This window comes from Cannabis sativa, chromosome 4 (assembly GCF_029168945.1).
Source record: "Cannabis sativa cultivar Pink pepper isolate KNU-18-1 chromosome 4, ASM2916894v1, whole genome shotgun sequence".
NCBI lineage: Eukaryota > Viridiplantae > Streptophyta > Magnoliopsida > Rosales > Cannabaceae > Cannabis > Cannabis sativa.
Genome location: NC_083604.1, coordinates 42,937,615 through 42,964,404, shown reverse-complemented (window position 1 = coordinate 42,964,404; position 26,790 = coordinate 42,937,615). Strand labels below are relative to the sequence as shown.

The 26,790-nt window shown below is 28.9% G+C and overlaps 2 protein-coding genes and 1 long non-coding RNA gene across 5 annotated transcripts; 1 reads left to right on the top strand and 2 right to left on the bottom strand.

Moving 5' to 3' along the window:
• Positions 1-12,407: 12,407 nt before the first annotated feature.
• Positions 12,408-13,167, bottom strand: LOC133036498 (uncharacterized). The gene is made up of 2 exons (XR_009687125.1): positions 12,924-13,167; positions 12,408-12,752 (listed from the first exon to the last, which is right to left on the bottom strand). It is a non-coding gene; the product is annotated as an uncharacterized LOC133036498 (long non-coding RNA).
• A 1,098-nt stretch (positions 13,168-14,265) lies between these two features.
• Positions 14,266-19,975, top strand: LOC133037223 (uncharacterized). Of its 3 annotated transcripts, none has more exons than XM_061114115.1 (3): positions 14,266-14,917; positions 15,007-15,674; positions 19,877-19,975. In XM_061114115.1, exons 1-2 carry the CDS (start codon positions 14,627-14,629, stop codon positions 15,655-15,657), a joined length of 942 nt encoding a protein of 313 aa, XP_060970098.1. In that variant the 5' UTR covers positions 14,266-14,626; the 3' UTR covers positions 15,658-15,674; positions 19,877-19,975. The 3 variants fall into 3 exon arrangements, with proteins under 3 accessions (XP_060970098.1, XP_060970097.1, XP_060970096.1); XM_061114114.1 differs by lacking the exon at positions 19,877-19,975 and adding an exon at positions 15,948-16,128; XM_061114113.1 differs by lacking the exon at positions 19,877-19,975 and adding an exon at positions 15,943-16,128 and having other exon boundaries at positions 14,267-14,917.
• On the bottom strand, positions 19,121-25,750 carry LOC133037222 (very-long-chain aldehyde decarbonylase CER1-like). Its single transcript, XM_061114112.1, has 10 exons — positions 25,549-25,750; positions 24,942-25,168; positions 24,421-24,653; positions 24,071-24,290; positions 23,600-23,987; positions 23,138-23,245; positions 22,838-23,038; positions 19,869-19,985; positions 19,592-19,765; positions 19,121-19,482 (listed from the first exon to the last, which is right to left on the bottom strand). Exons 1-10 carry the CDS (start codon positions 25,606-25,608, stop codon positions 19,294-19,296), a joined length of 1,917 nt encoding a protein of 638 aa, XP_060970095.1. The 5' UTR covers positions 25,609-25,750; the 3' UTR covers positions 19,121-19,293.
• Between the last annotated feature and the right edge of the window lie 1,040 nt (positions 25,751-26,790).

Sequence of the window (26,790 nt, the reverse complement as noted above, 5' to 3'; positions counted from 1 at the left end):
TTCATAGATTTTAAGGCTTTAAAAACATCGACAGCAGTAAATGGGCGAGTGATAGCTAAATTTTAAATATTATTTTAAATTAAATTTGAATGTTCTGATAGTTTAACCAGATGAGCATTTTCATTAATTTCGAAGATAAATTTAGGACGAATAATAATTTTTTTTTAATTACTATTACAAAGTATAATAGTAATTTTTGTTTTTATTTAAATCACTATTATGCTTTCAAATTCAATGATTATCACTACATTGAATATTATTAATTTTAAAATTATGATATTAATAATAAAAAAAAACTAAAACTAAAATAAAATTAACATACGTGACTTAGCACGTAACATCTATCTAGTATATACATATATGTATATAATTTTTAATTTGAGCACTATTAATTTAGTAATTATGTAATACTTATTTATAATTTCTATTTCAAACTAACTACTATATCTTATTCTTTTAAACACATTAATATTTTTTTTTTCATGATTATGTACACTATAATTATTTAAGATTACTTGTAAATTTTTAAAATTTTTTGAATAGTTTATAATGTCGAAAGTAAAGTTCAAATATTTACTTATCATGCGTGCAATAAATATTTGAATCTTGTTTTCAATATTATAAATTATTTAGAATCTTTTTAAAATTTACAGGTGGTCTTAAATAATTACAAAGTACATAATCATAAACAAAAATATATATAGACTAAAAAATATTTCTAAACGCTGAAATAGATAAAGAAGTCTACTTAAACACCCTTTATATACTAGTAATTTTCTCTATTTGTTTTTAATTGTTATTATTTAATTATTTTTTAAATGGCTACAAGTTAAAAATTTAATAGTAATATATATTGTAGGAAGTTTCAACGATACACTCCCTAAAAAAGAGTGCACCGATGCACCCTTTATTGTTTTGCATCTAAGAAATTTTTTTAATCGAATTATTTTTTTATAGTTGTGTACTTTATAGTTATTTTGATAAATTTAGAATAATTTACAATATATGCTAAAAAATAATATATCATGCCAATTTTAGAAGTTTGTCCCTTATTATTGCATCTACAATATTGTAATAAAATATGTATTCTATAATTTGCAATATAATAAAATATAAAAGTTAAATTATATAAATTTTTATCATAATTATTTAAAAATACTAATAAAAATATAAATGAAATACACTAGTAGTTAGTACAAGTCTATAAGGGTCATAGACAAAGGGCTATTTACAAAAATATGGGAAAATAAGGATAAGTTTTGATATATATGGCATAAAAACTTAATTACACTAAATATGGCATTTTTTAAAAAAAACTTACAAATATGGGAAAAAATCATGAGTAATGCCATAAAAAACTTTAAATTTGGGCTTCTTTTTATTTTTTTTTTCTTTTTTAAAAAAATAAAACACTAAAATAAATAAAAAATGATCTCAACTATAGATGTTATTTTTTTTTTTACAGATTTTAAACTTGTTTTTTTTTCTTTGTTTTTGTTAAAAACTAATTATTTCATTAAAAGCAGCAGAAAAAAAAAACCAGTTTCATCAACATCATCCTGAAAAAAAAACAATATAAAAAATTATAATCTAAAAATAATACAAACTTTAAAAATCAGTCTCATCAATATTGAAAGAAACTAATAATTTCATTAAAAGAATTGAAAAAAAAAATAGTTTCTTTAAGTTATTACAAATTTTTTATTTTAAGTTACTTTTTTATTATTTTGTTTTTAGGTTCAAAACTTACACTTATATTTTGTTTTTAAATTATTGGTATGCATTGTGTATTGTTTTGATTATATTTGTGATTAATATTTTTTTTTTGTATTTGTGTGTGTGTGTGTGTGTGTGTTTTTTTTTTTTAATTTGATTGTCTAATTAAACTGGTTTCAGTTAACTTCATTATTAACATTTATATTTTGTTATGATCTTTTATAGCGTCAAAACTGGTTTCACAGGTCAAAACTGGTGTCACAGATTTAGCTGTGTATGTAATGGGGTTGCTCCATTTTTATGATATTATTGTATATTTTTTAGTTTGTATAAAACCAGTTTTATTATTGTATGATATTTGAACAACAATTTTTATTTTATTTTAAATAATCAGTTTCTGACACACATATTATTTTATTATTTTCATAATTGGTTTTTTTTAAGTAACTAGTTTTCATAACTGGTTTCTTTTTTACTGTTGTTCATAATTGAGTTTTAAGTTTCAATTTTTTATTTGATTATTTCAAGAAACTGGTTTTTAATTGTTTGTTTTTATTTTGATTGTTTTACTAACTGGTTTTTCACATTCCACATTTTTTTTTATTATTCTTTTATGGTTTTTATTGTATTTTTGTCTCTTTAATTTTCTTTGTTTCTCTTTGATTTTAATTTCTGATTCTCTTTGTTATATTTGCTGCATATTGTATGTTTAAATCAACTCTGATTTTTGAGCAAGCAAATAAAAAATTAAATGTCGGATTAAAGAATTAAGTTAGAAGTTTGGTTATAAGGTATTGATATAAAATTTATATGTTCGAAACTGGTTTTTAAATTTAATATCGTTTGTAAAAATATAGTTATTAGGCATTGTGTATTTTTTATTATGTTATTGATGAAACTATTTTTTTTTTGTCTCTTTTAATGAAATAATTAGTTTCTTTTAATATTGATGAAACTGGTTTTATAATTTTGTATTGTGTTTTTTAGGTAGAAAAAACCAGTTTTTTTTTTTTTTTATGTATTTATGCCATATTATATCTTATTTCATTAAAAACAGTTAAAAAACCAGTTTCATCAATATCATACTGAAACAACACAATACAAAAAATTATAATCTAAAAATGATACAATAACATCATAAAATGGAGAATCCCTATCACAGGGATTTAAAAGATACAAAAAGTGGTGGTTATTATGTGCTAAAACCAAAACGCGCTCAGGAAGAAGAGTATTTTTCTTCTGCCACATCTCGCAAAGGATCAGGCGCTATTAAAATAAAGCTTCCATACAGTGGTGTTGCAGCTGGTATGGGTTATGAGGTTCGAGCCATTGATATCAATGAGTTCTTATGCCTATGTAATAGCAAAATAAAGATCGACCAGGTCCGGCTTCTTGAAGATGCTAGCACTACTGCTTACTCCAATACAGTTCAACAGCTGTTGGATAAAAATACCGGAGCTATCTTCAACTACCGGAGCTAACAACAATCGGAGCAAGAATCGGCCACCGGAGAAAGAGAAGAAAAGAGAGAGGCAGCACCTGAGAGATAAACAACTTTAAAAAAAATTAGGGTTTGACTTAGAAAAAATACAAAAGCATTAAATATGGTATTCAAAACTAATAATAACATAAATATGGCATAGTATATACCATATATAAGTTTGAAAATAAAAAAATGCCATACAAAATGGCCAAACTTAAAATTGCCATATTTATGTAAAAATATTTCAAAATCCCATAGTAGGTGTAATTTTCACATAGACAAATTGTGTTTTGAAAAAAACTATAAAATAGGAAAAAGTTTATAAAAATGCTATGACACGGAATTTTTTTTTATATTTTTACTATACAAACTTTACGAAAATACTGTATTTAAAGTTTTAAAATTACAAAAATATTATATTCTAATAAAATAAAAATATAATAACTCAAAAACAATCCTAAAATAACTTAACAACCAACATGAAAATAATTATAAAATAAAAATATAACTACAAAGTAAGAAAAATAATAAAATATTGACCTAATTGCAATAAGCAAAATAATATCAACTTTTCAATACGTTTTTGTATTACGAATTTTTTTTTACTTAGTTTTGACAACTTATCTTTTTATACTATTACATTATTTTTTTAATAGAATTTATTGTTACAACTTTATTCTTTCAATTTTTTTTGAGTTAATGATGGTTTAAAAAATAACTAAAAATAACAAAATAAATGCACATATATATAACAAAACATCGTCTGGAATAAACTTAAAATATACATACAAAAAATGCACATAAACTAAACAACTATTGTACAAATAAAAATACATAGAAATAACAGAAAAACAACTATAGAACACCTAAACAATAACATAAAAACAAGCATAAATAATAAAAAAAATAATTATAAATCAATAAAAAAAAATAAAAAGATATTATTCTTGTTAAAATATGCAAATCATTCATAAATTAACTATGAATAAATTACAAAATATCCAAAAAAAAATATACTACTTTTATTAATCATGTAAAAGATAAAAAAAATATAGGAAGAGTACTTTTAATTATTTTTTCAAAGAGAGAAAGAGTGTCAAAAAATGAGATATAAAAAATATACATTTATTATATATATATATATTTATATATATAAAAAATATAAAAAAAAATAGTTTGAGAAAAAGAAAAGAGAGAAATAGAGAGAGAATTGGAAAATAAAAATAAAAAAGAGAAATAGAGAGAGAAGAGAACGAAAAAAACGGTTAGCAAGTGACTTAAATATAAAGAAAAAAAAAAGTCAGCGAAAGCTAACTGGAAAAATATAAAGAAATTTTTTTTTTGAAGTTTTAATAAGTAAAAAACAGTGAAAAAGAAAAAAATTAAGTAGAGAAAGTATAAATGTAAAAAAAATACTATTTTGGATCATGTGCTTTGTAAATGTTACAGATTTGACTCTCCGTTTTGTTAAATAACAAGGGAAATTTGATTTTTTATGCTTACATTTAGTTAAAAAAAATTTCCTAAACAAATAATAACTAATATTTGTAGGATATGACATCCCTAAAATATCCCCATTTACATCACCCCCAGTTACACCATCGGACCACCCATCGGGCCACCCATCGAACCCATTGGACCACCCATCTACTACCAATTTTTTTTTTATGTTTTTGTACATACAAAAGTAGCATCAGGTGACCATCGGACCACCATCGGACCCCATCGGACTACCAATTATTTTTTTTTTATGTTTTTGCACTAAAAAAAAGTATGGGAAATTTGAGAGGGATATTTTTGGGTTTTATATAAAGTGGTCATATATTTTCAATGGTGATATGTATTAGTTTAGGAATAAAATATTAGGTATATGTAAGTATAGAAAATTAAATTTCCCAATAACAAAATGGATCCTGTATTTTTTGAAATGGTACAAATAGGATCCTGAGCTTAATTTCGACTATTTTTTAATATAACCAACTTGAAGATAATTCTTAATACAAACAGATGCATAACATTTGATTAGTTTTGTCATAACACTTCTAGATCAGATTATTATTAAATTTATTTTGACAAAAACTAATTCAAATTGAAGGGTGATATAAAACCAGTCTATTTCTGGCATCATATCCATAGTTAGTGCATTCATCATAGTTAGAAGCTCAAGCTCCGTATCAAAGTCACGGTCGATATCGTCACTATCCTCAATATCGTCACTATCATCAATAAGAAAACCCTTAGGCTTGTTATCCAGAAACTTGTTCAGAAATACTGTAATGAAAGGAACATAGGAGTTTGTCGCTAGGTATTTGACCAAATAGGATCGTCCAATTCCTATAGAACCTATCACTAAAATAGCCCTAGAGAGGGATAGGGCTAAGCGGAGGGAAAAAGATTTTCCATGAGATGGGAAATGAAAATTATTAGCCTTACAGGAGGTTTGAAATTGTACTATTTTGGAATATACAGTGTCTATTTTATCATTTAACAAAACAGATGGTTCATTCTGTAACTTTTGCATAATATAGGGTTTAAAATAATGTTTACCTAAGTATAAATATTAAAAAAATAAAAAAAAAATAAAAAAGATACTATTTGATGTAAATTTTTTTACTTTTTTTTAAAAAAAATAAATAAATAAAATCATATGCGTTAATGAGTGTAGAGAGAGACAAGAGTAGTGGACCTGCAATCGTTTTCAGATGAAGTGGTGATGGGCAATGGTGTGTACCAAAATCACATGGGCCTGAGCCTTTGATGATCATCTCCTTGGTGGGCCTGCCTTTGTCTCCCATTAGTATTGCGCATTTCTCATCCAATCCAAGTAAACATGCTTGAAACAGACATACACGGAAAATGAAAAAGATTGCAGTGGAAGAGAAAAGGAAGTTAGTGTGACTAATATATTGGATTCGATGTAATAACATCCTTTCCTTGAGAAACACACACCCATATTATATGGGAAATTTATGTACTAACTTTTCCCCATTTATTATAAAAATACTGTGACACGTTTATATTTACATTTTCACTATTTTTTTTTAATTCGGCAGTATACTGCTATTACTTGTAGGTTTGTATATATTATATGGTTATAGGTGTCTTCATAGGGTTTAGCCTCTACATTTTTTTAAAAAATAATACTTTAAAAAGTGATGATTTGACGTGTTGTGTCACTTTTTGTGACTTTTTTTTTTTTTTTATCTTTTTTGGGTTTTATTATTTTTATAAAATATTTTTAAATCCACTCTCCCATAATCTCTGTTCATCTTCTTCTTCTTCCACATGTGGGTAGTTTGATATTTCTTTTCAAAAATTTTCAGTTATTACATTTTCTTCTCAAGCTTCCCTCTTAATTGTCCCCCATTTTTTGTTCCTTTTTCTCTATATAATACTATTCCTCCTCAATCTAAATGGCAATTACACGTTCATCCTCATCATCCCCTATTGCTAAAAATTCTCCAAAACAACCCCATAAAAAATGAAACTCAAACCAACAATAGGTAAGAAAAATTAGAAAGATAATCCTCCTAGCCCTACTTCTCTTGTTGCCCCTAAAAGAAAACTACCTGCTGGAACTTCCAAGAACACTCGAGGAAAACGTCCTCGAACTGTTGTGGAGAACTCAAACTTTGATTTTGAGTTGGAGACTGAGTTTGTGAAGTCTCCTAAATCTGTGAAGGTATTTTCGTATTGATCTTGTGTTGTTTTAGGGTTTTTTTTTTTTTTTACATTTTCATTGTATTGTTCATTTCTCTGTAAATTATTTGGGGTTCTCATTTTTCATGTTGATTTTTTTTGTTTCTTTTATTCTATGATTTTCTATTTTTTTCATGTTGTGTATTGTTGTTGTTTTGGTTTTGTTTTCTTAAATTTTAGGGAAAGGGTAAATCCCTAGTAAAGATTGTGCAATCAACAGATGTGGTTGAGGAACTAATTGGGGAAAGGGTTGTAGAGGTGTGTGATTTCATTTATTTTTGTTCTATTTTTTTATGCTTGTTTTTGTTATTCTTTAATTTTCTGGTGTTGTTGTAGTATTTTTTTAGTAGTGTTTTCTTTTATTTTTTTTAGGATTGGGAATCTAAGTACACCCGATCAGAATACTACCATTCTAGAGTAGTAACTTCTGGTTATAGCCAATATCACTGGAGAGTTTGCTGCTCTTCATTTTCAAGTACTATGTTCAATTTTTTTGGTGTTATTGTAGTATTTTTTTAGTAGTGTTTTCTTTTATTTTTTTTAGTAGTGTTTTCTTCATGTAATTGTGGCTCTCACTGGAGAGTTTGTCATGTTGTATAAAATGTTGATGGAACGTCCTAACTGGTTACACGTGTTAAAAATGCAATAAAGATAAAGACTACTTTACTTCTAGGGTGGTCCTTGATAATATATATTATGTATATAAAGAATCTAAATGAAATGTTGACTATCATGTTGTACACGTGTAAGATCATCTGCCTACGTGGCACCGAAAGGCTTATCTAAAGGACACCTATCTCATTTTATTTTAAAATATAGTTGAAGTTTCTTATATTGTTATTGCTCAAATAGATGTTTACAATTATACAACTTTTATACATATCATGGGTTCAAAAACTTTGATTGAAGTAATATTGGCTATATTCCTTCCTCCAGTGGGTGTTTTCCTCCGCTTTGGTTGTGCGTAGTATCTGAAGAAATTCTTCAAAGTTTCGTTGTCCTTGTATGCTTGACTTTTTTCTACTTCTAGGTGATGTTTGTCTGTTATTAGCTTCGCGTTGTTGATGTCGATTTATGGATCTTGTTTTTTACTGTTGTTTTTAAGTTTTTCTACCATTTTTTCAGCAACCAGCTTAGCATAGTCAACTATGTCGTTTTCAAATTCTCTTATTTTTGACTCTCCTCCTTCTTCTGATTGGTGTTTTAATGTGTATGATTCTGTTATTGCTGTGTTTTTTTCAAGTATTGTTGTGTTGTTTTCGAGCATTGCCACATTTTCTTGAAATAATTATGTTCTTTTTCCTATTGTCCATTGCTCTTTATGAGAACTGGTATAGATTCCATGTCCTGTTACTTGGCCTTTTTTTCATATTAAAACAACAGTAAAACAACCATACAAAATAATGTACACTTTTATTATTAGTGTTTTTATCTATTATTTCTCTGATCCAGATAATTAGCAATGATTCTGTATTAATAACGCCAAAACAACATTAGAACAACCCTAATTTTTTGAATGAACAATTGTAGTAGTTTCTCAAGTATAGTTAGCAATCATTTTGTGTTAGAAACGCCAAATCAACATTAGAACAACCCTGATTTATCAATTCGCATCATAAATTAAACAACATCACATTTTTTTTTTTCGTTTTTTTTAACTTCAGATCTAAATCTGGGTTTGTTTGTTTTTGTTTTTTTTTTTTTGTAGTTTTTAAGAATTAATTTAATTTGGGTTTTGTTGTGTTTACCTCTGTTTTTGAAAAAAAAAAATCTTCTGTAAATCTTGTTGTTCGTTCTTCGACTGTCCTTAGATTTAGCAGGGGTTACTCTTCGCCGAATTTAATAGTTTTTTCCTGGTTATCTCCGATTCCGGCCCGTCCCCAACCAAGAAGGAGGTCTCGTTTTTTGTGTTTTTTTACTGTTTACAGTATAAAAGCAAAGTTATTGGGCTTGCGCAGTATAAAAGAAAAGAAAACGGGCTTGGACAGTAAAAAGTTATGTTTGCCGTGTCCCAGTATATTTGAAAACTTTTGGTCAAAAAGCAGTATTTATGTAAATTTCCCTATTATATAGGGCTATTTTCAAAAATATGGGAAAAAATTATTAAGGTTATGATATATATGGCATAAAAAGTAAATGCCACTAAATATAACTAAAAAAAACCATATAAAACATTAAAAAGAAATTTGAATTTAAGATTCATAAAAAAATAAAAATTCAATTAAATTTTTATAAAAAATATTAAAATTCTCTTCATTTTTATTTTTTTTAAAAAATAAAATAAATAAAACTATAGTGATCGCCGGAGTTGTCACTCGTGCCGGAAAAGTCAATAGAGTTTGCTATCGGCACCGGAAAAGTGTCGGAGTTGCTGCCGGTGCCAAAAAAGTTGTCAGAATTTGCATTGTCGCTGAAAAAATGATCAAGAAACCGGTTTCTTGGTATTTTTTCGGTAATTCAACCGGTGATTATCAAGAATGCCGATTCCTACGACTATTCTGGAGTTTGATGTCGGTGCTGGAAAAGTGGTTTTTTCATCAAGAAACCAGTTTCTTCACCAAGAAAGTAGTTTCTTCATCAAGGAACTAGTTTTGTTACACAACAATAATAAAGATTATGAAAACAAAACAAAAATCATATACACTGAAAATAATTGAAACCAGTTTCATCAATCAACCAAATAGAGAAAAAAAATACAAAAAAAATTACCAAGAAACTGGTTTCTTCATCAAGAAAAGAAAAGAAACCAGTTTCTTCGTGATTTTTCTGGTAATTTTTCCGGTGGCAATGCCAATCGACGAATTTCTTAGAGTTTACTGTCTGTACTGAAAAAGTCACCGGAGTAGCTGTCGGTGTATTAGTCGTCAGAGTTGCTACCAACGCCAGAAAAATCGTCAGAATTGTCATTGTCGTCAAAAAAATCACCAGAAAAATTACCAAGAAAAGAAACAAGTTTCTTGGTAATTTTTCCGGCGACTGTGCTAATTCTGATGACTTTTCTGAAATTTGCAGTCGGTGCCGGAAAAGTCGCGCGGAGTAGCTGCTAGCTTCAAAAAAGTCGTCAGAATTGGCATTGTTAACAGAAAAATCACCAAGAAACCGGTTTCTTGGTATTTTCAGTTATTTTTTCGGCGACAATGCCAATTCCAACGAATTTTCCGGTGCCGCCAGCAACTCCGACAACTTTCCGGCACCGACCGCTACTCCGACGACTTTTTCGGTACTGACAACAAACTCCAGTGACTTTTTCGGCATCAATGACAAATAAAACTTCCTAAACAAATAAAAACATTAAATATGGGATTTGAAAACCTAATTACATATATATGGCATATCAAATTCCATAAAAAGAACTAAAAATAAAAAAAAAATACCATATAAATTGGGCGAACTTAAATGTGCCATATTTATCATAGGAACTTTTAAAATCCCATAGTAAGTATAATTTCCTCTATTATATATGAAAATTGTTTAGAGAAATTCACAAAAATACTTGATTTTGATTAAATGTTCACATTTATACTGTCACACGATAAAAATTACATGTATAGTGTCTTTGCTTTTTTTTTTTCTTCCCTTTATGCTGTAGATGCCAAAAATCACATACCAAGCCTCTATCTTCTATACCCACATATAGAACTACCCCAACAATACGAGAACACTTGAAAACAACCATTAATTCTAGCAAGATGGAACAAAAATAGAGAAATCGACATCAAATAAATAATCATGACAAAACAACTGTGAAACAACACTAAAACAAATTAAAAAAACAAAAGAAAAAAATGATTAAAAAAAAGCTAACCATCTTCTGTACAACTTCAATACTAGATATAATAGAAGTTATATTTACCAGCCCAGTTCTAAAAAATTAGAATAAAAAAACTGCTAAAATAATACAAAAATAAATGTAAAACAATGAAACAAATGTAACCACTAAAAAAATTTAAAAGAAGCATACCATTAAAAAAAAAATTAACAATGAGTTTGTCAAATGTATTTATAAGAGAATCAGAATAAAAAAACACAAAAATAGTCATATAGAAGGAAGTAGAAATATATTTATAGCCTCCATCTTCTACACACACGTATGGAACCACCACATCAACCCGAGAATACTTGAAAAACAACCATTAATTCTGGCAAGATGGAGCACAAACAGTGTAATTGATGTCAAATAAATAAATTATGGCAAAACAACCGTAAAACAACACTAAAACAAATCAAAAAAATAACAAAAGAAAAAAGGACTAAAAAAAACTAACCATCTTTTACACAGCTTCAATCCAATTGCAACAACAAGTATATTTGCTAGAATAGTTCTGGAAAATTAAAATAAAAAAATACTCTTACTTTTCCCCAAAAGCATGATTAAAAATTAGAAAAATTAAAAAAAATGAAAGAATTGAATAAGAAATAAAATAAAAAACTCATATATTAATGAGAGAGACCCATGAAGAAGAAAAAAAAAAGAATAAGAAGATGATGATGATGAACATAGAGAAAGAAAGAATAAGAAATATGATCTATTGAAATAAGAAGAAGTGTTGGGTCTCATCTTTAACATCATTAATTTTTTTAAAAAATAAAAAATAAATAAATAAAAACACTTCTCACATGATGACAACATGAATCAATCAATCAAATTAAAACTTTATACATATTTTCATTTTTATTATTATTAATTTTAAATAAAAAAATGAAAAAGAAATAAATAATACTTAAAAAAGCATTTAAAAATTAGAAGTGTCACTAAAAGTGACAAGTCACTATAAAAAATTTAAGGATAATTGCGGCAAAAGTCTCCAAAAACTTGAAGTTGATGCCGATTAGTCCTCAACCTCAAAAATTGGCGGTGAAAATACCTAAGGTCCCAATTTTTGTTTGTCCGTTGGTCCTTTTTCTAACGGATCTGTTAAACCCAAATAAAGTGCCACGTGTCAATTTTTTATTGGTCCAAATAATAATTTTAATTAAAAAAAATTTAAAATAAAATAAAAAAACTAAAAAATATATTTTAAAATTATAAATTTATTTTATTTTATTTTATTTTATATTTTCTTTTTTTTATTCAACCTCAAGAGAATAGAACCGAAGAAAAAATCAACAAAAATAAATAAATTGACACATCATATATCAAAGAACAAGCAGAGAAGATCCCATTCAATTACAATTTCATATAAATCCAAATCCAAAACCAAAACCAAAAACAACCACCCATACGGATCAGCTTGATTCAATGAAGCAATTTCGATTTCAATTCACTGATCTACAAATCGCATATGCACACAAATAAGCACAATCGAATCAAAATCAATGGAAATTTAAGAAAACCAGAGTGAAAAAAAATGAAGAAATCGAAATGAAATGCAGAGAAAAAGAAAGAACGTTACTTTCATGGAGACTCGCAGGTTCCGTGCTTCGGCCATCGAAAGGCTTGGTCTGAACTCTGGAAACATTGAACAACAGCATTGTGGTAGCTTGGTTGAAGAGGAGAGAGAGAGAGAGAGAGAGAGAGAGAGAGAGAGAGAGAGAGAGAGAGAGAGAGAGAGAGAGAGAGAGAGAGAGAGAGAGAGAGAGATGATAGTGAAAATGGGGAATGAGATACTCTATGATTTATAAGCTAAGCTAAGCCCCGCCCAAATCTGACGCCGGCCATTCTCGGTCCTGCAAGCTTGAAATGAACCCAGAAAAATCGAAACCCAAACCCCGATATTCCACCCTCGAGCCCCTTTCCTGTCCGTCTTTCTCCTTTTCTCCTTCTCGGATGTGCGCGACAGTGGTGGTGCTCCGGTCACCGCAGGCCATGAATGGAGGCCACAAATCGTGGTGGTGGTTGAACTCTCATGGTTAGCTGGGATGATGAAAAAGATGAACAAGAAAAAAAATGAAAAAATTAATCATAAAAAATTTAAAGACGAAAAAGATGAACAACAAAAACCTAAAAAAACCCTAGCTGCTCAATCATATTTTCTCTTGTAAAAAAAAGTAACCGAAAAACCTAAAACAGAAGGAAAAGCAAAACCTAAAACCAGAGAAGAGAAATGAGAGAGTGCATCTCGATCCACATTGGTCAGGCCGGAATCCAAGTCGGTAACTCCTGTTGGGAGCTCTATTGCCTTGAACATGGCATTCAGGTTGGTTTTTCTTCTTCTTCTTCTTCTTCATTTTGTAATTTATTCTCATTTGGATCTTACTTACAATGATTTTCTTCTCTTACCTAGCCCGATTGTCAAATGCCCAGTGACAAGACCGTTGGAGGTGGAGATGATGCCTTCAACACGTTTTTGCAAAATAAAATAAAATAAAATAAATTTATAATTTTAAAATATATTTTTTAGTTTTTTATTTTATTTAAAAATTTTTTAATTAAAATTATTATTTGGACCGATAAAAAATTGGCACGTGGCACTTTATTTGGGTTTAACGGATCCGTTAGAAAAAGGACCAACAGACAAACAAAAATTGGGACCTTAGGTATTTTCACCGCCAATTTTTGAGGTTGAGGACTAATCGGCATCAACTTCAAGTTTTTGGGGACTTTTGCCACAATTATCCCAAAATTTAAATATAAAAAAGTTTAAAAAATAGCAGTGCACTGCCGTATAAAGTATTAAAATTATACAATATAAATATAATTTATACCGCATAACAGTAAAGTAAAAAGTAAGCAAAAGATAATACACTGTGTAGTTTTTCCAATTCTTTATTTAATAAGTCCTGTGCCAATATAGCAGTGATAGTATTGGGAACTAACCTTTAGCATTTCCATTTTAACTAGATTTGCTAGTATTGGGCTATTGATATTTCTCTTTTGAGGTGGTAAAAATTAAAAAAAAAATAAAAAACTTAGCTAGTGTAGTCAAAGATGCCATCAATGTGCTTTTCTAGCTATTATTTATTTGAAAAATTTGTGGCAAAATTTTATTGATGTTTTAATTTTTATACACTTAATTCTTTTATTTTTTTGTGGCGAAATTCTTTTAAATTTGTTTTTCTTTGTAAATTTAAAGTTTCAGTTAGATATTACCGTTAAATAACAACATAATTATTACTGTATTGATTTCGAGATTTTACTGTTATATATGCACAGGTATATACATTAATCATCCAATTAATATTTAACAGTAATATTTAATTAGCGTGTCAAATTTATAAAAAAAAATAAATATAAGAAGATTTTGCAAAAAAAAATATATATATATTAAGTGTATAAAAATGAAAACATACAAAATTTTATCACAAATTATTCTATTTATTTTGTTTTGGTTGAAACAACTAAAGAGCTATTAAAGAAAGCGAAAAACCTAATAAATTAGTTCACCTAACCTAGAAAGAAAGTTTTTCTTCAAAATAAATAAATAAAACCTAGAAAGAAATTTGTTAAAAAATAAAAAAACTAAAAGTAGTTAGAAATTCAATTTAAAACATGTATGTAATGTAGCATTGGATCCCTTCCCAACCAACATCTTTGAACTATTTATCTGATTTCAATATTTCTATCTCAACCATTAGATTTACTTTATTAAAATTCTGATCATGTCTGATTGTCTTCCACTATTTAAATCCCATCATTCTCTTCTACCCCACCATTCTCTTTAATATTGCATCTAAAATAATTATAAAAGAAAAAAAAATCCATTCTATTCTATTTTTCTCTGCTAAATATACACCGCACCACTATACTCAAAACATATTATCTATCCAATTTGTGTCGGAAGAGAAGAGATGACTTCAAGAGGTACTTCATATACATTTGAAGAAGATGTACACCTCTGCAAGAAATATCTCCACATTTTGAAAAACCCAATCATAGGTAGAAGTCATTCCAAAGACAACATCTGGTCCAGACTTGAAGTTGATTATAACAATTCCAAACCAGAGTTCATCACCCAAGTTCGACCTAAAAGATCCTTGCAATGTCGAATGCAACTTATTCTTACTGCTGTTGCCAAACTCAGAGAATGCATTCAACAAGTTGAAAATCTAAATCTAAAGGATGCTTCAGAACTAGATATTGTGAGTCTAATTTACATCTAACTTATTTTAACATTATATTCATCCCAATTAGTTTCTGACATTCTTTTTCTGTTATACCATTTTTGCAGTTAAATCAAGCTAAAGTGCTGTTAGCTCAAGATAAAAATTACAAAAAAGGGTTCAAATTTGACCATGTCTTCTCCATTCTTAAAGATTCTGAACAATATGAAAATAATATCATCAACACTCGAATATCAGTCTCTCGAAGGCGAAATTATCAGGATAATTATCATGAAAATTTTGTAGTATCAGAACCAAAGTCACCTACTTCAGAATCATCAACGTCGGAATCGCTTGAATTGTCATCATTTTCTCTTAAAATATTCGATGAGAATTTTGGGCATTGTTCAACTCAACAACCCAATGGAATGGACAAAGCGAAATCTAAAAGGAAAAATAGCGTTGAAAGTTCAGATGCCATCGAAACTAAGGAACAAGAAAATCGACAACTTGGTGAGATGCTCAAAGAGAACAACTCATTTAGGCAAAAGATTTACCAAATGCAAATGGTAAGAGCTCAAATTGAGTCAAGAAAATTGGCTTTGGCTGAATATCGTGAGCAAAATAAGATTTTACTGGCAGATTTGAATTCTATAGCCGATCCGAAAGTACGTGAGTTTTTTGTAAGGGAACAAATGCAAATTATGCAGAAAAGATCTCAACAACAAGGTCAAGGATCTCAACAACAAGGTCAAGAATCAAAACATACTTCTGATTAATTCTTCAATAATCTCAGGTAATTCGCAATCAGATTTAGCTAGTGCTAACTACTAATCTACTTTAGAATTATGTATTTTTGTTATTTATTTAGGTTTTTAATGTTGTTTATATTTTGATTTCATAAGTCTTTTTCTGAATTAATATTAGCCTAGATTGAGGATTGTGGTAAAATCATGAGTAACTTCATTTTAAGAAAAATATGAAAACTTTGGTATGAGTCTCTTTTAAGATGAAGACATACAATAATTTTGATTTCATATTAACTGTGATCTTGATAACAACAGCCTAGGTCACAAGACAACGCCAGAAGATGTGTTATTTTGGCAATATGCTATGGGAGAAATTTATTTTTTTCCTCCAAAAATGTATATGGTTCAATAATGAATGTTTCTGCTTGTTACTGTGTAACTGGATAGACTTTCATCTCAGTATTTTTCTTGGCCAATGCAAAAATTGGTTGAAACTGAAAAGGATAATGTGAATAGTAGGAATAAATAGCAAAAGAAACTAAATCTATCAATAAGTAAGAACTTTATGGAACTTGATTTGGTGCTTTCCAGCATAACTTAAATGGTTTTCATGATTGGAACCTTATGTGAATCTTAAACCCACTCATCACATGTCTTGCTGTTATCACATTTACAGATATTACAAAACCAACAACGCTAAATCACAAATGCAGCGTTTATTTTCTTTTTCTTTGAAGAATTCTACTTATGCACACAAGAGCAGAAGGTTTTTTTTTTTTTTTTTGATCAACACATAAGAGCAAAAGTTGATAGGGCATAGTGAAGAGCTCATTTCCCCTAGTCTATACCATTGGTGTGTTTACCAACAAACTTTGGTCTTAGTTGGTTAGGCTTTCAAAAATTACTTTTGGACTTAAGAAGTTCTATCACCACTTTTGACTTCCGCTGCTTGTTGGATACCATGAATATCAGCTTTTAACTATAAAAGACTCTTTTAATAGAAATCAGTAGCTTTAAAGAGCTTCTTGAAAAAACAGAAAGCAGAAGCATAGTCAAACAGAGCATTCTTCCTATATAAGCATCACCATCTCACAGAAACACCACATCCTCTGAAATGTAAACAAAATTTTGCTGTTCATCTTTGGTAGTTTAAAATAATTATAGCTTCACATCTTCATATCCTCTGAATGTAATGATGTATTGTAAGAAGTGGAATTTGAATATTCTGTCAAAGCGCAAAGCATATTAGGTTGTGAATAATAACTACAGAAAAAGTTCATATATTACTTTAAACATCAATACCGTAAATCAAATTAGTTGTATTGATTCTGATAATACAACCTATATCATACCATATGGCTGATCTTCAGGAGTCTTACCACCATGAGTATATTCTCGACAACAACAATAGGAGAAAATTAAAGAAAGCTTAAGCCATTATTTCAGGCAGGGGATTATTATAAGACCATTCAAATACGCCAAAGTTCATATCATCATAAACTTTATGGGCACATAAAAGCTAAATAATCAAGGTAAACAAACTAAATGATAAATTTTCAACAAACAAACTCATTTGCACCCTCTCTCCATTGCGCCTACTCCATCGTCCACTTCACCAAGCAAACTCAAAGTAACAGTTAGGATTAAACACCAAGAGAATAGATGGAAAAAGAAGGAACACAAAGAACAGAACAAATGCACACACAAACAACTAACACCAAAGATTACTCGGTTTAGTAGACAAAATCAATGTGCTTTTGCTACCTGCCTCCAAAGCTTGTTCTACTTCTATTAATTCACCATGAAATATAGAAGAGATTACAGCCGCCAATGTAATTACAGAGGTATGAAGAATCAGTCTCACAACCTCAATTGTGTATCGAGATCAATTAGAAGAAGAGTTACAAAACCAGAGAATAGTTCTTTATCTCTTTCAATAAAAACCTCTCTGAATTACCAGGTTCTGCAAACCAGAAAACTTCACTCTCTGATTCGGTTAACTCTATTCTGATTCTCTGAACAAAATGGGCACATCATCAAGACACTTCATAACTGATTTGCTGATATAAACCCAGAGATGTTGAGACATCCAAAATAAATGTCAAAATATTGGAAGTTCAGACCTTATTTTATTTAATATGAGGCAACGCCTCTCAATAGTAACGTATCTGAAAACCGAAATAAACATATTGCTAAACCACCATCTTTGTTCAATTGTTCTACAAATTCATATGATATTAATAAGATTCGACTCTAGAAACCATGAAAAATCATATGAAAGTAGTACATACAACTAAAACTTCACTTAACTGATGATTGTAAATGTGGTGAATCAAAGATTCACCTCAATCAAGAACACACGACAAAGAACAAAAGCCAATGATCAGAAAATACATTTTAACTTGATCAACACAAATCTGAGATGAACGCTAAACCAGAAATCAAAAATAATGCAGTGACAATAAAATTAAAATCTGACACATACATGTACGAGGTTCGATCACAAGTAAGTGTTAACTTGTGTATACTCATCGGAGAACAACAGAACTTGTTTCTTTATTGATGGAGCAATGGAGATTACAAAGATTGAGTACTTTGTGCAGGAATACAAAATCAAAGGAGTCTTGCTCCTGTATTCTCTCACTGCTCTCTTTTCTCTCAAAACTCTCTCTATACTGGTTGTGTTAGCTGATCCGAATAAGGGTGTAATGGCAACTTATATAGCTAGCATCAAGAGTTGACATATCCCTTAACTAACTTAACCGCCAATGAGTTTGAGTTTGAGTTAGAGCTGAATGTGCCATGTTGCATAAGTGACTAATATTAAAACTCCACATTAAAGGTAGTGACACTCATCTCTTTTTTATGCTCTTTTAATAAGACTGCATTTAGCAATCCAGTGATTGACAAAGTAACCTGAATCAATGAAATAGTCCAGAAAAAGAAGCAGAAGACCTGTATAGTCCCCAACCAAAACAATCTAAAGAAAAAAGAAATTATCAAATCTTTTAGTTAATGACTTATCAAGGCATTAGTCACAATTTGTCGTAATTTATTACAATTATTTTTTATTTATTATAGGAGTTATTTCATTATTTTAAATGTGTATTTTATATGATTTTGTAATATAAATTAAAGAATCATTTGTAAGTATTATTTTTCAACAAGAGTCAAAGTGAGACATATTTAACCACTCAAATTATAAATATTACATATCTCTCACAAAAAAATGATAAATATTTTAGTAATTAACATTTAAAATAGAAAGTTTTTTAGTAATTATATCACATTCTTATGGGATATGAGCATTGGAGAGTGTAAGTAATTGAGGCCGGCCTCTCAATTACCTCTAATTAGATAATTATAGTGTAATTACGTAGTGAGACAAACATACAAAATTATATAATTACCTTCAATTATACTTAAATCTAATTCCCACTTAACATCCTTTCAAAAAAAATAAAATAAAATAAATAATAAATTCCCACTTAACTTTTCAAACAAACCCTAAAATTATATTAGTCTCATGCCATATATGGATATATATATAAAATTTCAACTACAGTACTACCAATAAATATTACATAAAACTTGCATATAAAAGTTCCATATTAATTAGAATCTAGTCTTTCTTGATACGCTTACAAATATAAGGTATAAAATATCTTAAAATTTGAAATGGGAGGAGGCTAATATTGGTAGTGGCTGAAATCCATGACGAAGAGTGGCTTCCCAAACTTTGTGAATATTTGTGTTTTTAGTCTGAAAGCCACACTCATGCTCATTCCAGCCTTCTAAGCCATGTACTATTCCTGCTATGCGCCATGCACTCATCACCCTTCTCGGCAACCAATTCTGTTCATAAATGTAATATATATATTCATTAATTAATAATTTATTAAAATATATTACACAATTATCATGCACATGATCACATAATTATCATATATATAATAATGTATACCTCACAAGAGTGGAGATTCTCCACAGATGTAGGAGTGTGCATTGCTGGTGTGTAGTGGTAAATGCAGTCTTTGCGAAATGGATGAGGTGGGAATTGAGAATAGGGAATGAATATTGTTCCTTTTGGAGCTTTTACTTGTTCTTCTTTGCTCACTTCATCCCCCACTAACCAAATCTACATGCATTATTAATTATATTATTATAATTCATAAAAATTGTTATTACTCCATGCCATTATAATAAACTTTATTATTAACTAATATTTATTAATTAATTACCTTTTCAGAATAACTTTTGGAGACCACCAAACAATTATTAATGGTACTTGAATTGGAGTTATTGATCATTAATGTTTCCTCCACTTTCTTGTACTCATCCTCTTTTGATGTAGCCACCTGAATGTTCATACCATTATAATATATATATATATATATATATGTATGTATTTATGTATGAATGTATAATGTAGACGCAAAAAATTTACTATGAAGAATTTATCAAGGTCTTGAATTGCTTAAGTGAGATTATCATTATAATATAACGATAGCAAATAATAGATTATGATACATATTCAAAAATGCAAATTTTCTAATTGAGTCCAGTAAAAATCTGATTTTTGTATGATATTAGTGCATATTCAAGGTGACTTTATTGTACAGCTACAATAGTTGACAATTTAATTTATAAATTGAGTTTTTTTTTCAATACTGTTTTTCCATATCAATTAATTTTCCTAACACATATTTTTCAAGAAATATGGCTTGTTTTAATAAATATGGCTAATTAGCCAATTGAGTTTCAGTTTTTTTCTTCTCATACACTAATCTATAAACTATCTATGACTTATTCTCTCATAAAGTACTTACATTTATATGAAGAGAAAATTTTTATATATTTGGAAGGAAAGAAAAAAATTCATACATATACACAAAAAAAAAATAGAAATATATATTTTTAAATCAAAAGAAGGAAAAATGTTATCTATTAAAAGAATGAAAGATAATCGATTTTGTTAAAAATAATAGTTATAACAAGCGTGCCAATATAATAAGTCCAACGAGAGAAATTTATGAGTTATTCTAATCTTCAGTTTCTAATTCTATACCAAAACAACGATTGTTTTTTATCCTCAATTATTTATCTTCCCTAATCCAACAAGAAAAGCATGCTCCAAATCTCATCCTCTATTGTATTATTTAATATTGTTTGTTATGATTAAATAAAAATTATCCTCTGATCATGCCCATTTTCTTTCCCTTCATTCTATTACCTCTCTGACTAAAAGATTAAGAATCTATTAAATGTGTATCATAAGTATAATTAATAATTCATTCTAAATTCAATCAACTAAGGAGCCATGGTCATTGTTTGATAGAAACAACAAATACATTATTTTAATAAGGATCAGTAGCGATATAATAAGAGTTTGAGTAATAGGAAAAATAAGTCTGTTTTTTGTTTAGTTTCGTATCATTTTTTTAAGATCATTAAACTCACCTTTGTGTTTGTATTGTTTCAGAGTTTTATACTTCAAAACTTCACATGTCAATTTTCCTACAAAAAAAATTCTTCACAAGAAGGAGGGTAGTTTTTTTTTTTTCTTGAAAATATTCTTACTGTTTCTTATCACATTTTATGATGGTTCCAAGTGATTGAGATTTTTCTTACTACAGAAATATGCTTTGTAAAAATAGAAGTAAATGGTTTTACATAATGGAAATTTTTTCTTATCCTTATGTTTTTTTTTTCTTTTATTATGATTTATTGAACTAGTTAAATATTTATGAAGAATAGAGAATGTTTCGTAGAAATAGAAAGAGGTGCTTCACTGTGAATAGATGCAAATTTATTAAAACTAATTTTTGGTGTTATCTTGGTACAAATAATATGTAAGAATGCTTGTAGAAATGAAAAGAAGATGTAATTTAGTCTTATGTTTAAATTAACTTTTTATTGGGTATATTCTGTTAAAAGCAAAATATTGTGTGAAATGCACAACAAATAAAAGTTAGATAGATATTTGTATATTCCATTATTTTTGTGTATTAGTTCTCAAAATTTATTATGTTTGGTGATCAAACATAATTACAAATGTGCTTTTAGTGTTGTCATCTATTTGAACATATAATCTTGCATTAAAAATATAATTATATTTATATGTATATATTCAATATATATTTGACTGTTGAATCATATCTACATAAATTATTTATATTTTTTTAATAAATTATCATTTTCTAATTGTTGTTGTTTGTTGTAATGAATGATTGATTATGAAGTTAGTTATTTTTGTGGTTGACAAAATTATGCTTCAACATAAAATTAATACATTAAATGAAAAAGTAATTATTATTGTTAAAAACTAATGGTATAATTGTAATAATAACCTTTGAATGACTTCACACATATATTTGTTGTAAGTATAGTATGATATTTAATAATAGTATAATTTAAAAATATTAAAAGCAATATTATAACATAATTAAAAAAAAACTAAATTTTATTTTAAAATAAAATTATAGGACAGATAATTATAAAATCAAAAAAATATTTCTTTAAATAAATATAAGCCTTATTTTATTTATATATTTGGGAAACTTTGGAAAGGATGCTTAATTATAGAGGTTAGTTTTCTTCCACTGATTCAATTTGTCGTTTTTTATGTAAAGTTTTATGCAGTTAATTCTATTTTTCTCGATCGTAAGAGGTTTATAGATACTGGTTGGGTTTGGAATTACAACTGTTAGAGTCATTGCAAATGGGTGTGAATGGAATGGGTGTGTTAAAGTTAACTTGTTTTTTTTTAGTATATTTTGTTAAAGTTAACTTATTTTTTTGGTATATTCTATTAAGTGCACATCAAAATAAAGTTAGAATACTCTCTTAAAAAAAATAAAGTTAGAATAGATATTTTATATATTAGGTAAGATATTTATATAATATACACATATTTTGATATCTAAAAATAGTAATAAAACAAAACATTCATATATCTTCAATAAATGCTTTCAACAAAAATATGTCTGCCATAAATACTTAGAGGCAATAGCTTTTAATAATAAGCCTGTTCACTTTAGTCAATAATATTTGATATATTTATATCAATGCTTCAGGCTCTATACAGTGACGCGCAGTTTCTTGTTTTTTTTTTTTGACGTGCAGTTTCTTGTCTTTTTGCTTAACTTCTGGTCTTGTTTTTAATGTAAATTCTGAGACACACCTAACTTTCAGCAGCAAGAGTTATTACCTGGATACCCTTCTGGCATAGAGCTAAAGCAATGGCATAGGCAACTTTAGTAAAATTTCCGGTCAACAAGACTTGGGTTGTTTCTTTTGGTATGGAGTTTAGTATTATAGCCACTGCTAGGCTACTTCCATCTACAACTTTCACCCTTAACTCAGGGTACCTTCTCACGTACACCTCACCATATGCATTCAAATCTTCCTTCTACATATATCAAAATTAAATTAATCATTTATATATACATATATATAAATGTATAGATGGCAATCAAGATCTATTGTATATATAATCTTTATTTTGTACCTGATTCAAGAGACCAAGGCTCAATACTTTCACACCCTTATCCTCAGCGTCAAGTATGGCTTTCTCAATCAAATTGTTGATAGATGATTTTTGCCGTTGTAGAAAGTACTGAAACAATAAAAATATACATGAATATATTTGGTCGACGGACATAATTATTTTGAACCTAATTACATTTTGGGGTCCTATATATGCAAATATTTTCTAATCATTATTAATATAAAATAAAAGTTTGCCAATCATATATATGTTAATTAATTTATATTTAATGTTATATATTTAACTTTTTTTTTTTTATCTGAAGAGCTAGCGTCGGATTTAGAGGCCAAAGCACAAGCCTAATTAAGCCCAAAATAAAATGGCCCCTGCATATCTTATTATAATGATGTTATCATGATCATGATTTAACTTTTTAAGTGTACATTTATTGTAATTAGTTAATATATATACACGTTTACGTACTTGTATCTTGAACTTTGGTACAACCCAAGTTTGCAATGTGTGGTTATGAAAACGGTGGGTCTCAGCCACAAAAGTATGGCCATAAATCCCAGTCATTATGGTAGACCATAGAGTGAAAGGCCACATTAACCAAAGGTACCATTTTGAGGAAGAGTACTCAGTTTGAGGCCTAGAGGCCAATGCTGCAAACCCTATCCGCATATGGTATATAGTCTCTGGTGTGGTCATATGTGTTAGATGCACCACATTTGGCAATTCCTCCTTTCTTTTTAGTGACATTTCATATAAGGCTTCAGAAGATTTGTCTACTGTTCCATAGATGTAATCATACATTGGCATGAACAAGCTATAATTTGTTCGAAATTGAGTGTGGTGCAATGAGTGAAACCTACATATATAAATATTAGTTACCATATATATAAAGGGGCCAACAATTAATATATAATATATAGAAAGAGAAAGAATACGTACGAGGGGGTGTATGTAAGGTACTTGAGAGGGGGGAAGACATGGAAGAACCACTTGGGAATGAGCTCGAAGTTGCAGTGACCCAAATTATTCATGAAGTCAATATACAAGATGTAACCATATGCCGTAGCTTGAGAGATAGTGTCCGTTAATATTGTTGTCAATAGTGGGATTGAAAATAGAATGAAATATGTCAAGAACTCCACAAATGGATGAATCACAGCTGCAACATTAGTTATATATATATATATTCATGCATGTTAATTAACATATTATATATACTTGAAAATAACAAACTAATCCAATTAATTAAAATATTGAGAGAGAGAGAGATTTGATTTAATAATAATTACAAGTAATGGGCTCAGTGACAATGGAGGAATGGTGATGTGAATGATAACGAGAGTAGAGATAGTGGTGATGAAGAGCTCTGTGTAGCCAATAGTATAGAAATTCCACAACAAAGACATGAAGCAGAACCGTCATGATAACTCCATCTGTTCTCCATATAGGTACGTTCGTACAATTTGAAAATATATGGGTTGCCAAATAGAACGATAATCCAGTGAATAATATTTGGTCATCCCTAATAATAATATACATATATTCAAACAAATTAAAATAAGGAATTAGATCGACAATAGACACCATATAATTCAATTTGGAAAAGAAAAGATTGATAGATACGTAAGGAAATAACTATCTATAGTAAACTTAATAAATTTTTGTTGGGTTGAAAAAGGAATCCAAGAGTACAGTATGTTCCTTACAAAAAAAATAGTACAGTTTGTTTCTCACACCCGGTACAAATTAATAACTATGTACATATATTTTTATTTTGAATTAAAAATTTAAAAGTTGGAGTAGTACGTACCAATTTCTTTCTCTGTCGACTTGCTCAAACTCTAGACTCTTGTCTATGATTCGGTTGTTACCTTTACCTGATCTGTAACGAGAAAGAGAGATCCAAATCTGGTTGTGAAACATTCTTAGCAACAGATATGGGAAAACCAGAAAAGATGACAAGTCTCTCTCTCTTGGATCCTCCTTCGTTACAAATACATAAGTACTCCTAATCACCCATGGTGCCAATATCAAATACTGCCAAACAAACAAAAACAAAATAAAAACGATGATATACATAAGTCATGAATCATTATTACAGTAAAAAATTATCATGTAACACAAAAAAATAAATATAACCATATATATCAAAAAATTAAAAGTAATGCTAGAGAAACACAAAATTTTTACAATGATATTTATTTAATTTGTACGGTATTGTGCCACGTTATTTTTAATTGTGTGAATAAACAATTAATTACTAATTACTTGTGTAAGTAGTATGTAAATGCAACCTACACAAATTACATCCCTAAGTATATTTGAAAAGATTATAGCAATAGCACTTCGTACTATTGTAACTTGTCCTAATTAACTGGAAATATAAATATTATAGAGAGAGAGAGAGGTCTTCCAACCTTGAAGTTCCCAAGAGGCTTCCAAGGCCACTCGGAAAGGATCCCAGGACTAGAAGCCATAATGCAAGCACTGTATAAAGTAATAAGATATATAGTCTTTAATACTATCTTTTACGTTTCTTATTCTATTTGATGAAACCAACATGTGACGTTCTTGCTCTCACGCCGGTGCCTTATATAGAGAATTTCAATAGTGCCATTTCATTACTTTGACGCGCGTGGCAACAACCAACCCTCTCACGAGTCACAATATCTTTTCACACCACTTTTTTACAGAGTAATGTTATTCTGTTCATTTTAGAGCCGTTGAGTAAGTAAATATTTTATTGTACTAGTTGAAGAGAAGTTTACTAGTGAGATAGTCACGTATTTTGTCGTATTTAGTAAGTACTTAATTCAAATTCAGAAAAAAGTCACGCGCATGTGATATAAATTTATTGTATATGTAAATTTGGGCTGGACATTTTGACACGGCACAAAAAAAATATGGGCTTAAGTACGATACGTCACGACATGCACGAATCGCACGGCAAGTAAGCACGAATAGATTAGCTCAAAAGACATGATACTTGACAAGCCCGAAAAGCACAAGGCACAATAAAAAATCCTATAATAATAATTGTTATCTGCATTTTTTAGTGTGTGACATGTGGCATATACAAGGAGAGATTAACCTCATACTCTCGCTAATTAAAATTTTCCATTGCAATCCTATCATGGAGAAGTCTCACGGAACTGGGAACAAGTTAAGACTACTCGATAAGCGAAAGTCTGCCCAACCTTATCCAGGCTTCTCGAACGCGAAAGACATATTGTCTCTCCCGGACCTGGAGTGGTCCAAATCACTACAAGAAATGTTACTTTTGCCAACGCAATTCACTAATACACTGGTTAAAATTTATTTTTACCAGCGCATCTCGTGAACTGTGCTGGCAAGTTTACCAGCACATATTTGCGCTGGCATAACATATTTTTACTAGCGCAACTTATATTTGCGTTGGCATAACAAACTGTGTAAAACCCTTCCCTTTAATACTTTTTACCAGCACAAAATTGCATTGGTAAAAGTTACTTTTGCCAGCGTAATTACTTTTAGCAGCACAAAATGGCATTGGTAGTGTTATGCGCTGGCAAAAATTACTTTTACCAACGCATCCACTGTTGGAATTATTTTACCAGGATCTTAGATCTACTCACAAGTATGTTTATTAACATCCTAAATAAGAACTCTCTAAAACGATA